At 43.8% G+C, this 14808-nt stretch overlaps 1 protein-coding gene across 1 annotated transcript; it reads right to left on the reverse strand.

Annotated features, from left to right (window-relative positions):
- Positions 1-246: 246 nt before the first annotated feature.
- SNAI2 (snail family transcriptional repressor 2) lies at positions 247-3905 on the reverse strand. Its single transcript, XM_064170451.1, has 3 exons — positions 3615-3905; positions 2508-3053; positions 247-1570 (listed from the first exon to the last, which is right to left on the reverse strand). Exons 1-3 carry the CDS (start codon positions 3691-3693, stop codon positions 1389-1391), a joined length of 807 nt encoding a protein of 268 aa, XP_064026521.1. The 5' UTR covers positions 3694-3905; the 3' UTR covers positions 247-1388.
- Between the last annotated feature and the right edge of the window lie 10903 nt (positions 3906-14808).

The raw sequence follows: 14808 nt of genomic DNA on the forward strand, positions 1-14808 counted from the left end.
CAACCAGGTTGGAAGAGACCTTCAAGATCATTCAGTCCAACCTATTATCCAGCCCTATCCAATCAACTAGACCATGGCACTAAGTGCCTCATCCAGTCTTATCTTGAACACCTCCAGAGATGGCGACTCCACCACCTCCCTGGGCAGCCCACCTGACCACGCAGAGACACATGCATTTTTCCTACGTTCCAAAGCCTTGATCAAGCAGATAGGGAAGTTTTCTTTAATTAGAACAAACAACAGAAATCTTACTTAAAAATGTTTATTGTAAAAAAAAAAAAAGTGGCTAGAAAACAACATAAATTTCACTTCACACTTTCTTCAAGTTATCTATAGATGCTGCTATAGGCAACAATTCACTTTCATCCATAACACATTCAGTCATATAAAAATAAAACTATTTACATTATGTCCACATACTTTACAAAACCATCAATACAAAAAGGAAAACAAACAAACAAACAAAAAGAAGGCACTTGGAGGGGTAAAATGCTGAAAATATTGCATTTCCTTTGTGCATTTAAAAAACAACAACCATTGTCCGAGTCCCATGACCCCCCTCTCTTGCACTTATTCCCGTTTATTAAAGAAAAAAAGATGAAAAGTTTAGAGGAGCTATTCCATATGAAAAGGTTGGTCAAGCATGCACCAGGAATGTTTGAAGCTACAGTCTTGTCTTTCTTTTTTCCTTTCCTTGTGAAAAATAAAGGCACATGCGGTTAACTTGTGGCTTTCAGTTTTTCATACATTCTTTTACATGTTGTGTTGGGTTTTTTTTGGTTCCTTTCCTCTCTTAATTATGCAGATTTAAAGCATTTCAGATTGTTAATGAAGGCCTTGGCTTCTTATAAAATAAAATAAAAAAGACAGCAATGAATAATATTAAACATTTACTAAGGTAAACTCGGAATACTTTTTAAGGCACCTGAGATAAATGGTGTCTAGCAAAATTCACTTGGGTAGTATTCTTTACTAAAAGTCCCACTTAAAATACTGTTTCTTTGGTTGAAATGGCTTGGCAGGAATGTGTTGTGAACTTTGCAGCCTTTTCTAAGCGAGAAAAGACGACCTACATTAGGCTTCTTCTATAAAGAAATCTGAGAATGCTTCTTCCTTTAGAGCTACTTGAAATGTCATTCCCCATACTTCAGAACTCACACTCGAGAATGCGAGTGTGTGGCTGAACAGAAACTACTTAAACCCCTTTTTTACTGACATCCTAAGTTCTTCCACTAGTATGTTTGTTTGCTTGTTTGGTGGGGTTTTGGGGTGGGTGGGTTTTTTTTTTGGCTGAAAAGTAGATGAGAAAACGCCTTTGGATTTCCACTTATCATTTGGAACAGGAGTGGAGAAATGCATCGAGTCCAGGTAAACATTGACTGCATGACTCAGTGTGCTACACAGCAGCCAGATTCCTCGTGTTTGTGCAGAAGAGACATTCTGGAGAAAGTTTTGGAGCAATTTTTGCACTGGTATTTCTTCACATCCGAGTGAGTCTGCAGATGAGCCCTCAGATTGGATCTGTCTGCAAAAGCCCTGTTGCAGTGAGGACAGGAAAACGGCTTCTCTCCTAAAACGGAAACATCAAGAGAAAAGAGGATCAAGTGTTAAAATAGGAGGACACGTTTAGCTCCGGTAAAACCAAGCTTTTATCCTAAGAAGCAAACAGAAAGGAGTTTTTACAATAAAGAATGCACAATAAAAGGTTAATCGGGGAACAGACACAGCAGCTTTCAGCGCTGCTGACTGTACCTGAAGAACTCAGAACGTGCTGCTAAGTGCAGCCTCCAGAGACAAGCTGCTGACACCTTGTGCATCTGCAGGTGCAGGCAGTGCATTTCACTCGGGCTCCTCCCAGCATTTTCACATATTTTCTGAGAACTTTTTCTGCATCGTGCTGTGTGAATTGCTGAGGATGAAAGCTTTGACTGAAAGGCAGCAAGCAACTGTACAGACACTTACACTGCATTTACTATTTCAATTAAAATCAAGTTTTTGCCTCGTAAGAAAAAGGCTCCCTAATGTGATGATGTATTTCTAAGCCTTAAGGACTTGAGATAGCGCATGGCAGCTGTTTAAGGAGTCAGAAAGAAGCCCCTCGTGCACTGCCTTCCTGGTTTTGCTGATTGCTTTTGGAGTCAATTGGAGCATTCTCAAAGTTAGCAACATCCAAAGCCTGAAAGTCAACCAAAAAATCCCTAAAGCAAAACCTTCAGTTAGTGGAAATGGGCTGAACCGTCCTAAAATTGCCAAGGGGGCATTTCTTATTTACACCAGTATCTGGCCCTGAGTTGGGGACCATGCTACACTTCTTCCCCACCCTTCCACCCTTGATGAGAAGGGGGGAAGTTATCTTTTTTTTTTTAGTAAAACATCTGAAATCCTGCAAATTCTTTTCCACGTTAGTAAAGGAACACTGCTGGATTTTCCACCTGTGGAGAAAAACAGCAAAAAAGCATCCAGTTGTTACAGCCACAAGAAACTGCATTTGCAAAGGTTGTTCTTACCAGTGTGAGTTCTAATGTGTCCTTGAAGTAGCCAGGGTCTAGAGAAAGCCTTGCCACAGATCTTGCAGACACAAGGTAGCGTGTGGGTCCTGATGTGCATCTTAAGTGCTCCCAGGCTGACATACTCCTTGTCACAGTACTTGCAGCTGAATGATTTCCTAGACTGGGCATCACAGTGCAGCTGCTTATGTTTGGCCAACCCAGAGAAAGTTGAATAGGTCTTGTTGCATAAACTGCACTGAAACTTTTCAGCTTCGATTGCATGGGGGTCTGAAAGCTTGGACTGGATTCTCTCTTCTTCATCACTAATGGGACTTTCTGAGCCGCTGTGATCTTTGGAGGAGGTGTCAGAAGGTGGAGGTGGGCTGACTCTTCCCAAAGATGAGGGGTATCCAGAAAGCGGAGAGAGGTCGCTGGGTAATGGAGACGGTAGCAGCCCGGTTGTAGTCCACACGGTAATGGGATTGTAAGCTACTGAGCTCAGGATCTCTGGCTGTGGTATGATAGGGACTGGGTAGCTTTCATACAGGTATGGGGATATAATCACTGGAGAAAGAAGAAAATTTTAAGGTAAGAGAAATAAAAAGAATTTCAAAAGACACCAAAAAAAATTACAGTTTGGAGATTAAAAGGTGCATAAACTAAACACTCCGTGTGTTCATCTGAATATAAGGAGGATTAAGGAAATACTATTTCATAGATCTTATATATATATATTCTGATCGGGAGAGAGAGTGCCCTGCAGCAGGCAACTCACAGCTGGAGAGTCTGTTCGAAGCAGCATGCTGCTCCTGGATCTGTGCAGTCTGACACAACGAAGCAGAGAAACTTCCCGAGGGATTTGTACAAGTTTCTATTCCACCGGCAGCAGATACAGAACAGGAAAACTCCAAATCCTCTCTAAGCAACTTAAGTGGATGAGCAAACGTTTATGATTCATTCTGGGCAGCATTGACATATTTCTCAGAACTCCCTCTTTGCGAGCAAAAGGAGGGAAAAAATAACCAAAAAAGCAGGAGCTAGCAAGGAAGGAAGCCTGCAGAGCAATCCCACCCCTCCTCGCTGCTGCCACGCACTGACCGCAACCGCTGCCTGTGGCTTTGTTACCTGTGTGAGTGTCCAGCTCGCTGTAATTCGGCTTTTTGGATGAATTGAAATGTTTCTTGACCAGGAAGGAGCGTGGCATTTTGGAGGCAGGGTTCGTCCTTCGCCCAGGCGCTGTCACGGGTGGCCGTAGCGGAGCTGGCCGGTGCGCAGCTCACACGCCGTGCGATCAGGGAGAGCGCATCGGTCCCTACCGCCCCGGTCCCTATCGCACCGGTTCCTATCGCATCGCCAGCCCCACGCAATCCGCCCGCCGCGGCTGGACAGTGGCAGTGCAGAGGCGCCTTGAAAGGAGCCGTAAATACCCACAGGTCAGGTGCAAGGGGGAAGGGTTTCCCGCTCCTCCAATCACTTCGGGATGTTCTCAAGCACTTTCCCAAACGGGCTGTTTTTCTGGGAGGGCTCTCCGGCTGCTGGCGGGAGGGATCCAATCTCTGCTCGGAGGGTTTGGTTCAGATTTCAGCTCCTCCCGCTGGAGACAGCTGTGAGCGAGGAGCAGGCAGTGGGCAGAGCAGTTCCCTCGCTGCAGAGCGGCTGTAGGTGGCTCTGGGGCACTTTGGTCTAGAAAAATGAGTTGCTCAAAGTGCTTTAAAACAGAGGTCAGTCTACTGGTGCAGCTGCACTGATAGAGACCTGGATAAGTCATAGGCACTACAAGTTCTTTTCTTCTTCTCCTTCTTTCCTTCCTTCCTTCCTTCCTTCCTTCCTTCCTTCCTTCCTTCCTTCCTTCCTTCCTTCCTTCCTTCCTTCCTTCCTTCCTTCCTTCCTTCCTTCCTTCCTTCCTTCCTTCCTTCCTTCCTTCCTTTCCTTCCTTCCTTCCTTCCTTCCTTCCTTCCTTCCTTCCTTCCTTCCTTCCTTCCTTCCTTCCTTCCTTCCTTCCTTCCTTCCTTCCTTCCTTCCTTCCTTCCTTCCTTCCTTCCTTCCTTCCTTCCTTCCTTCCTTCCTTCCTTCCTTCCTTCCTTCCTTCCTTCCTTTCTTTCTTTCTTTCTTTCTTTCTTTCTTTCTTTCTTTCTTTCTTTCTTTCTTTCTTTCTTTCTTTCTTTCTTTCTTTCTTTCTCTCTTTCTCTCTTTCTCTCTTTCTCTCTTTCTCTCTCTCTTTCTCTCTTTCTCTCTTTCTCTCTTTCTCTCTTTCTCTCTTTCTCTCTTTCTCTCTTTCTCTCTTTCTCTCTTTCTCTCTTTCTCTCTTTCTCTCTTTCTCTCTTTCTCTCTTTCTCTCTTTCTCTCTTTCTCTCTTTCTCTCTTTCTTTCTTTCTTTCTTTCTTTATTTCTTTCTTTCTTTCTTTCTGTATTTCTTTATTTCTTTCTTTATTTCTTTCTTTTTCTTTCTCCCCCCCTCTTTTCCCTTTTTTTTTTTTTTTTTTAAATTTTACTTCTGCTACTTCCCCCCCCTTCCCCCACCCACCCCCCGTTTAAAATGAGTCTGGTTTCCAGATGTTTGATACAAGAATTACAATGGAACAAACTGTTCATTAAGGGCAGAAGGAGAGGGGGAGACATTACAAGATAACAAGCTAGCCAGCGGAGCTAATGGGAGCCTTTGAACTGCCTGTGTGCCTGCTCCATTTGGGAACTGCCCTTGGATAGCTGTGTTTAGGAAAGGCTGGAGACAAACAGCCTGCTTCCCTAACCTGCACCCTTCCATGCAGAAGGACCAGAGAGATACTGCAAGTGAGGTCAAAGAGAAGGAGAAGCACTGGAAAAGATGACATTTCAGAGCAAGGTGATAAGTTCTGTACAGTATCAGACTGCTGCAGACTGCTCATGTGAAGTGTACGTTCTTTATTACCCTGAAAATCTGCAGAATGCAAACCCTCCACCTTTCCTTCCTTGGGACTAGTTATGTCACTTTTTTTTTTTTTTTTTTTTTTTGGCCTATCCTCTTAGAGCACTGCCAAGGAAATTTGCCTAATTACCCAAAGCAGTTAAAAGACGTACAGATAAGCACCCCCCCCTCCCCCCCCAATTATAGACTGGATAATTTAAATGTCTCTTAAACGTCCTTCTCCATTAGTATACTTAGGACCTCTTGATTTCCTATGAAGGCATCACCTCTGTTATGTATTCCATTTAGGATGAAAGTCTCTCAAATGTGCCACAGAGATTTCTGGTTATCTAGACTGACTTAGAGGAGATGTTCAGTCACAGATAGGGTTTTTTCATTTTAGAATATTTGCATTCTGAAAACATGGGCAGTTGAAGGCTGGTAAATTTCTAACACAAATTACACTCTGACTGACTCTTGGTCTGCCCTCCCCACTCCTCCTTCCCCCCCCCCCCCCCCCCCCGTGCATTAACTACACCTGCCTGGGCACATACTGGTATGCTGTACTGGTGTGCCACTAAGGAGGCGGCGTGTTTTACACAGACCACCCCAGCCCTTTTTTTGCAGCAGGTGTTGGAATAGATGTGAAGAGAAAAAAAAAAAAAAAAAAAAAAGAAAGAATCCCTCTAGTTCTGTTCAGACACGCAAAAGTGCTTTGTCAAGCTGTGGGATGCCAAAACAAGTGCAGAGAAAGTTAGCCATCTTCAGGGGCTGATCAAAAAGATTCAACTCTTCAGCGTCTAACTCTGGTGTCTGTCAGTGAAAGGTGTCACATGGATTTCCAAGCTGCAGGGAACACACTCAGGCTATAGGAGGAAAGGGAAAGTGGCAAGGAAAGAGACGTCCCAGGTATATGCTCTGCATCTGGGGTGGAGGAAACAGATGCAGCTCTTCCCAGAAGGGAGAGCAGTGCTTGCAGAGAAAGAAGTTGCTGCTTTCCTCAACTCCAGAGAAATGAAGAAATCTGCAACGTGTTCTTAAAAGGATGCATTTGTGGTCCTGCTTACCTCTCAGCTCTATTCCATCTGAGAAGTCACCATTCCCTGCCAGCTCTGGGAATGCTTTGCCTTTCAGGATGTGAGGCATTAGTCTGTATCTAAATAGTCTGTTACATGAGCCATGATTCAGCCTCTGAGCTGGTTTAAGTTTGTGTGTTGAAATGAATGGAGCCATGCAGATTTTCGCTGGCTCGGGATCTGTTCTTTTGTGTGCATGTGTTAAGAGTGAAGGGTCTGATTCACCAGTGAGGTACTCTCTCTCGGGGCATTTTTGCCAGCATAACACTGAAGTGATGCAGTTTAAATTAATTGCACTTATATAAATCATAGGAGTGTGAGCAGTTAGCCCACTGGCTGAGCTGATTGAAGGATGTTAGGAACTGGATAGAAGGCATGTTATTACATGGTTCTGAAAGGATATTAGCAGCACATACTACCTGAGTGAGGTCTGCTGTCAAAAAAAGGGAGAGTCTGTATGAGGAGTGGGTGAGTCAGAGCAAACAGGTGCTCTGGGTGTTTACAGTAAAATGTAGATGAGAGGGCACTCTGAGACGTGCAGCATCTATCCCTGTGCAAGGAAGGCAACATAAAGGTTGAGTGGAGAAGGGCAGGAGATTCCCCCTCCATGATTTCCCCTCCTTGGGAGAGCCAGAGAGGTGTGGGAGTCTGGGAGGGTGGTGGATGGCTCTGTTGGTTACACTGCCTGCGCACAAAGCTTTGCCCCCACCTCTGAAAAATAAGGCCTAGAGCTTCCCTCTCACATTTTACAAGTAGTTGGTCTTTTAGGGATTCTTTATGTTTCACTTTGAAAGCTTGTGTAAAGCTGTCTTGTTAATGCCACTGTGCTGCTAATTGATGCTCTGCAGAGCGGTAGGAAATGATTCCAGCAATTGTGTTGCCTGAAACTTTGTCACGTGCTTTGCACCAGCTAAATGATTAGGTCCATCCAGCAGAAATGACAATTTTCTCCCTCTCTCCCTCTCTCTCTCTCTTTTAACATTAGGTCACTTGTTCATGTGCCCAAATAACAACCTGCGAGCCTCACTTTAGTCTCCTCATTTCTGATAGCTCCACCAAATCCCTTTACTTGTCAGGCTTTTTGAGAAGGGCAGTAACTTTTGATACTCAGCTATCTCGAAATGGAAGGGTGCCAGGACTATGTTTGTTACCAAAAGAGGGAAGAAGGACCCAAGCCAAGACATCACCAACTTAGTTCTTCTCATGACAGCTTTTATGTCCTCACCAAGCTTCAATTTGCTAGCAAGATCACGGACCAGAAAATGTTAAATGTCTGGATAAACTACATCAGAAGCAAGAAAAACAGTTTCAGAACATTATATGAGTTATGCTGGTTGACTGTTCCCAGGGCACAACATATTTCTCAGGCACCACTGTTCAGCACATTTTGCCTGGACCTGCCATGGAGCCCAGGGAAGGCAGTGGAACCCCCAGGAGGCACAGAGCCCAGTGGAGCACACTAAAAATAGCTCTGGAGGTTTATTGATGTACTTGAGAACTTCATCCTGGAAGGGGTAAAAGTGCAAGTAACTCACACTTGCAACGTAGCTCTTGCACTTCATAAGCCTCCTACATTTCAAAGAGAAGTGTGAAATTGTTAATATGAAGGAGGTAAAAAAAAAATCAGTTTTCAATAGCCAGTTGAATGTAGAATGTAGACAGCTTTAGTGTCACCCTGTGCTTTTGTATTCCCTGCTTAGTGCCAGCTGCTATATCCTGGGAAAGAAAAGAAGTGGTATGACTTTTGGAGGCAGGAAAGGTTTAGTAGAGCTAGGAGGTTCAGAGGATCTCAGCTGGGACTAGGCTGGATATCAAAGAGAAATAAGCTCAAAATTAATAGAGGAACACAATCAGGGAATGTTACTCTTTCCCATTGTCCCAACATATATGCCTTGAGAAAAGTTCTGAAACACATTAAATACATTTTTAGAACACCTTTTAAACTGTTTTGTTCATCCTTCCAAATGCTGACCTGAGCTGTCAGCAGAGGAGGCAACACATTTAAAGAAGAACCACTCTGAAATCATTTCAAGTGCCAGCCTTACGGGCTTAAAGTTCAAAGAGTCAGAATAAATCTCCTCATCATGGAGAGCTTTTCCAAATCTAGGAAGAAAATCTCCACATTTTGAAGCTTTCACACCACTAAATACAGCTTTTCTAAGATCAGTAACTTTAAGTCGGAGTTATCAAGTATAATTCAGTGTTAGGATTTCAACTTTTGAGACTTGGAAACCAGGTTTGCTTTTGGGACATATTACAGAATGAAGAATTCCTCCATCTCTTGGTTAATTCAGGTTTCTAATTCCAGATTGAACCTATTAAAGAAATGATGGCTGAACTACCAAATTCTGGTTCCATCTGATCTTTCCAGTATGATATATATATATATATATATATATATATATATATATATATATATATATATATATATATATATATATATATCTCCTTGCAAATAAACTTATATCTATTATTCAGATGCAAAATGGCTCCTTTTTGGATCAAGTAGCTCAAACAAGGCTGGCTTCTGTAAGCTCTCTACTTCACACCTGTGTAACTTCACTGACTGGGGAAGGTTCATTTTGGAGTCAGTTTAGCCCATCAAGAAGGAACCTGGTCATAGTTCCATTTCCCCACATTGTTTCTACATGAAGATATTTTAACAATGGGCCAAATTCCCCTGTCATTCCCATCTGTAGTATCTCCATGGGCTACAGCTGAGCCATTTCACGTTTACTGAAGCAGAACTGAGATGTGGTTCTAGTCCAGCACACACAACTGGCGATGCGTGCAGCGCTGTGACAAGCAGCCGTTAAAGAAGCCTGTCCCATCCCGGCTGAAGCTGCTGCACTCTGCAAAGCGAAGCGCTCAGCGTCCTTCTCCTCATCTCCCCGAGCGGCATCATTCCTGAGAGGAACAAAGGGTTCGGGAATGCCGGCTGCCCGGGGATGCCGGGAGCGAAGGGAGCGCCGCCGGAGCGCTGGGCGGTGGGAAGGAGCCATCTGCTGGGCGCAGCCCGGGCCGGAGGAACCCGCGCTCCGCAGCCAGACCCGGGCCAGCCGCCCCACCGTGTGGCCAGTCCGGGAACTGCAGATACTGGAGAGCTCCGGGGGGCACCACGGGCAGGCACCTACCTCCGCCGTGCTGATGGTTGGGAGAGCGTTGGGGAGGGGAGGTAAAGGGGTGTTAGACACGAAAGGGCTGCATCAGGTCTCGGACGTTGTCACGCGGATGAGATCTGTCACTTTGGGTTGGTTTCATTTTTTGGTCAATGTTTGTTGCCTAAAGCGAAGGGTGACACGAAGGCATCCTCTGAGATCAGCTGCTGTAGGGAATGCACATCGAATCAGAGAATCAGCCAGGCTGGAAGAGCCCTTCAACATAACACCCAGCCCTATCCAGTAAACTAGACCATGGCACTAACTGCCTCAGCCAGTCTTGAACACCTCCAGGGACGGTGCCTCCATCCCCTCCCCGGGCAGCCCATTCCAATGGCAAAGCACTATCTCTGTGTGTATACAGCTGAGATGTACACTCATTTATCACACAATGCACATACAAAGCTGTATATTTGCAACACATTTATGTACCTCTATATACTTAGGTTTGTACAAACTCTGATGTCCACTTGTGATCATACTTCAACCATGTGACAAATATTTACAGGAGGAAAAAAGTCACTATCTACATTTTATGAATTAATAACTGAAGGGTGAAGAGATCAAGAATAACATTGTCAAAACCTTGGTTCTTAAGTGTATTTTTAAGTAGGTCTTATGATGTCCTTTTCTCCAACCACCTGCATTCCTGTCCCGAAATGCTCCACAATCTTCTGTCCCATGTAGCAATTATTTGATTTATTTAGAGATTTTATTTTCTGTCAGTAAATGATCATACAGTGTAGAATTTGTATTATTAAATGATCATTTATATTGGCATGACCTTTATCCACAGCCTATTGTAGCTTCAGAGCTGTCCCATCTTTGGCAGATTTTTAAAACACAACAAAAAGTAGTTTGGTACCTTAGAATTCTCTGCCTGTCCCTTTAGTTGGAGGACTGGAGTACTTGGCAATGTTTTGCCTTGGTTTTACTTCTGATGTTCTCATGCCAAATACTTCATGCAATGGTTGAGCTGTTCTATTTTTTTCACTCTGAAGAAGCCTGTGGTCCACTCTTGAGTGTGTCTTACCTTACCAAATGCACCTTCATGCTCCAAACAACCTTGTTTTTTGACTGAATGTCCATGAGGCAGTGACTGCAAATCTCAACCCCATCATCACTCTTCGATGTCAGATTGGACTGGTTGATCAGCAGATGCCTCTCTTTGTCTATTTGTCAATTGCTTATGTATTTGTCCATGGATTCAAACTTATGAGTGCTTTTCTACATCTATCCAACTCCTGGCATCTCAGCAGCATGTGCTGTAGCTGCACTGCTAACGGCTGGGATACTTATCTCTGTGCTCCAAAATGAACAGATGATGTCACTCCACAGAACAGCATCTCTCTTTCAGTTTAAATTCTTCATTTCTGCTGTGGCAACAGAAGGTGAGAGCTGCTGGGTTTGCTTCAGAGGCCTAAGGACCATCTGTAACCCCTGCAGCTCTAAGTAATGCTCTGAGGCTGGTTCACCACCTGCATTGCCTGTTCCTCATTTCCTCATTTAATGTTATGGATTACTTCCATACTGGATCCCAGACAAAGGCTTTGCTTGGCTGTTCTTATAATTTATTCCACTGACTTCAAGAACTTGGTCTTTCCGTTTCTTGAGGTCTGTTTGGAAGGTCCTGGGACCTCAGAGATTTGTGATAGTGAAGATCTCCTTTCTGAGATCCTTCTCCCCCACATTCAAACTAGTGCTCTGTTTCTGGCTCTGTTAAGCTTGATAAAGACATCCTGTGCTATCTTCTGCTATCACCTTAGACAATAACTGTTGCCAGCTGCAGGCCTGATGTCTGAAAGTCCTGTTTTGTCTTTATCTGTTATCACTGGAATAGCTTTGAGGGCAGGCTGATGTCTGGAACCTTTTTTTTATATATTTTCTTTTTTTTTTTTCCCCTCCAGTGGCACCTGGCAAAAGGCACAGGGCAGATTGTCAGGGGCTGGGTGATTCAGCATGCCAGAACCTATTTTTTGACACTGCAAGCAGAGACTGTTTTAGTCCCAGACAAATCAAGCGGTATACATCTTCAGGACTATCACACAGCGATTCCTTTGCAGGACTCTGTTCCCTGATGGGAGGTTTCCCAAACATCCAAGACATTCTTGAGGGCTTTTTACCACCATAAAAATGTTAAAGGCTGCAAAAATGAAAAGGCACAGCTGCCAGCTCTGGTTTCTGTGAGTGTGAGGGTGTCCAGGCTGTCTGCACTCCCTAGTTCCTTCCTTGGCATCTCCACCGTGATCAAGGGACATCTGCGCTTGGGGTTTCTTATTAGTTCTTGTGAGAGCCTTCAGTTGACTGCAACCAAGATGTGCTGGAGGAGTCCATCTCCTCACAGTATGTGTCTGCTGGGCTGCTAGAGAGGGCACAGTAACTATTATCTTTGCCTTTCATGGTGGGGACAGTCACACATCATACTTCAACCAAACCAGCAGCTTGCTCTAGTAGCATTCCCCAGCAATGAGAACCATTGCACCAACTACTGCACATTTCAAGTGATAGTAGCTGTGGCTGTTTTGGTTGGTTTTGTTGCTGTTGGGTTTTATTTCCCCCTTTAATTTCTGTCTTAACAGCCCATGTCTGCTCGCTGGCTTTGAAACTGATTTCCTACATGTTGCCAACACTTGGCCACACTTACACACCCTCATGTTGTGCTGCCTCTTGGTACTAGTGGGAGAGAACTACAGCTGTCTCTGCACACTGTCTAGGACTGAATCCTTTTTTGATTCCAAAGTCCAATTATAGCTGCAGTAGTACAGCTGACTTTTGGATCAGTTGAATTTTTACTGATCTCCTCTAACTTCATTTTCCAAGGTCCTCAATGTTTCCTCTCCAGCAGTGGATGTCATTGCTCATGTACTTTTCCTGCTCTTCCTGTTTGGAGACACTTAACACAGGACTAGTGTTTCCTTCAGTATTCATCTGCCATGTGGTAGGAAGTGCACCACAATGGCTATCTCTAGAGAGATAACTTTTATGCTTCCAGTGATGAATGAAGACGCCAGCAATCTCAATTCTGTGGTACAAGTATCATCCTACTTCATTTCTGGAGATATAAACCCAGTGTTTCTCTCCAGTCTTGTTCTGTTTTACACTTCTTGTTCTGCCACAGAGCTGTAACTGGGCAGTGTGGTCTCACCAGCATCTCATCAGGCTTCTCCACAGAGGCTGTTGAGAATTTCCCCATTCCACTGTTTTTTCCCTCGTGCTATAAGAGATAGAGACCTTTCCTGGACCAACCACTGCCACCAGAGTCTATGGATAACTTGCTGGATAATAGCACTGAGAAGACTGCACTGCCACAGATAAATTGTGTATGTATAGCTATAGATATGTATGCTACTGCAGGGATGAGGTTAGAGAATGCTTTGAGGCTCAGCATCACAGATGATTCATATCTTCATGTTCCCCTAAACTAGGGTGGCTACAGCTAAACTGCCCTTTACAAATAGTCTTGTAAAGTGTTGAACAATGCCTAGGTCTTGGCTGGGAGGATGTTAATGCTTACAGTCCAAAGCTGTGTTAGGCATACACTAAAAATTACGTAGTGTGGCTATTTGTAATGTTGTGTTTTGGCTCTGTTTCACATGCTAGCCCAGGCATAACTCATATTCTTGAAATCAGGCTGATTCTTCTCTGGAGAAAATATTTGCCAAGATGTTGAATGCTGACATTAAACCAGGACAATTCTCTCTAGTACCTCATCTATACCCCTCTTCATAACAGTTCTTGTTAACAAGGTATATGCTTTGCACTGTGTGTTGTGCCCTGACATATAGCTGCCTTGGGAAAAAAAAATAAAAGGATGTATTTTTTTCCTCAAATCTTGCTGGATTTCATCATATTTTAAACCCTCTAAACCAGTGAATTTATAGATTTCAGGTGATAGATTTTTCTACTACTACCCCTGCTCTTTAAAACTTTGCCTCAGCTTCATTTACTCATTATGAAGCATCTATCTCAGTCTATTTTCCAGCAGTTTGGTCCGAGCCTATTAGCTATTGCTACCCTCTTATCCACATAGCTGTTGAAAAAATTCCAGATACATAGTAAATGCCTTCAAGATGATTTAGATATTCATGATATCTGGGAAACAAACATCTCACAGCTCCTCAAGGCAGGTGATAAGATGAAAACATCAAGTTCCATTTTATAAGCACCACCAGGAAGTAACCAGAGTGAGCAGCTGACATCTTTTGAAGTGGAAGTTGTAAAGAACTGTAAGAGTAGATGGTCAGTTGTAAAATCACAACTAACAAACATTCCCTGGCTGATCCTACTTCAGTAAAGAGAACAGAAATCTTGTGGGGACACTAGAGATGTGATAGGCTGTACTGTGAGGAGGCAGACGTTGGAATCCTCAAAACCTTACATCATTCTCACTCAGAGTGGGAGTCCAAGAAACAGGATTTCAAGATGAAAGGTAACTCTATAGCTAAGGCTTGATTCACTTTATCCTGAGAAACACGTCCCAGTTCTGCAGCAGATTGCGACCATTTGTGCTTCAGCTGCCGTTTGTCATTTCTGAAACGTGGCTTATGGCATTTCCCTGTCTCCTAGGAAGGTCTCAGGACTACTGCTTTAGAGAACAGGCAATATTAATGAGGAGATTAGTAGTGCCTCGGAGTGGATTAAGCCTGGAAGACAAGTCAGAGCCGGAAGAGGCCAGTGATGAGGGAATGGAGGGAAGAGGAGGAGGCAGACACAGCTGGAACCTGTGCCTTGAAATTCCTTGAAGGCTGCATCATTTCCCATTCCAGAAGCAAAAGGTGGTGCCATATTACTGTGTGCTTGTCCTTCCTCCTCAGTTCAACCATTCTACACTGCCACCTTCTGTGCACATACTCTTAGCATTTTGTAGAGTAAATCTCTCAGGCACCATTTGGAGAGATTGTGTGCTGGACAAAAAAATGTCTCAAGCTGGAGCTAAGGCTTTTTGTTTCCTGACCTCCTGGTGAAGCACAGATATGAATGAATTGCTCCTGTCTTGTGCTATTGCGTAATTTATGAGTTTAAAAACCTATGAAATGCTTTGCTGAAATTTTAAAGATCAGCAGGGAAAAAAAAGTGCATTGCAAAATCCAGTTTAGAGCATTGACAAACACCAAACAGAGAAAGGTATTCAGGGCCTTTCACATGGCTTTTCACTTTCTTCTCCTTCATTGCAGTTTCATTTCCTCATTCATTACTCTTAA

Source organism: Pogoniulus pusillus, chromosome 34 (assembly GCF_015220805.1).
Source record: "Pogoniulus pusillus isolate bPogPus1 chromosome 34, bPogPus1.pri, whole genome shotgun sequence".
In the NCBI taxonomy this organism is placed as follows: domain Eukaryota; kingdom Metazoa; phylum Chordata; class Aves; order Piciformes; family Lybiidae; genus Pogoniulus; species Pogoniulus pusillus.

What these genes read in the sequence shown, in the direction of transcription:
- SNAI2 (XM_064170451.1), bottom strand. Translation starts at nt 3,693, where the DNA reads ATGCCACGCTCCTTCCTGGTCAAGAAACATTTCAATTCATCCAAAAAG. An exon ending in CGAGCTGGACACTCACACAG is followed by an intron (nt 3,054 to 3,614) that starts GTAACAAAGCCA and finishes TTCTTTCTCCAG; the next exon opens with TGATTATATCCCCATACCTG. An exon ending in ACACATTAGAACTCACACTG is followed by an intron (nt 1,571 to 2,507) that starts GTAAGAACAACC and finishes TTTCCGTTTTAG; the next exon opens with GAGAGAAGCCGTTTTCCTGT.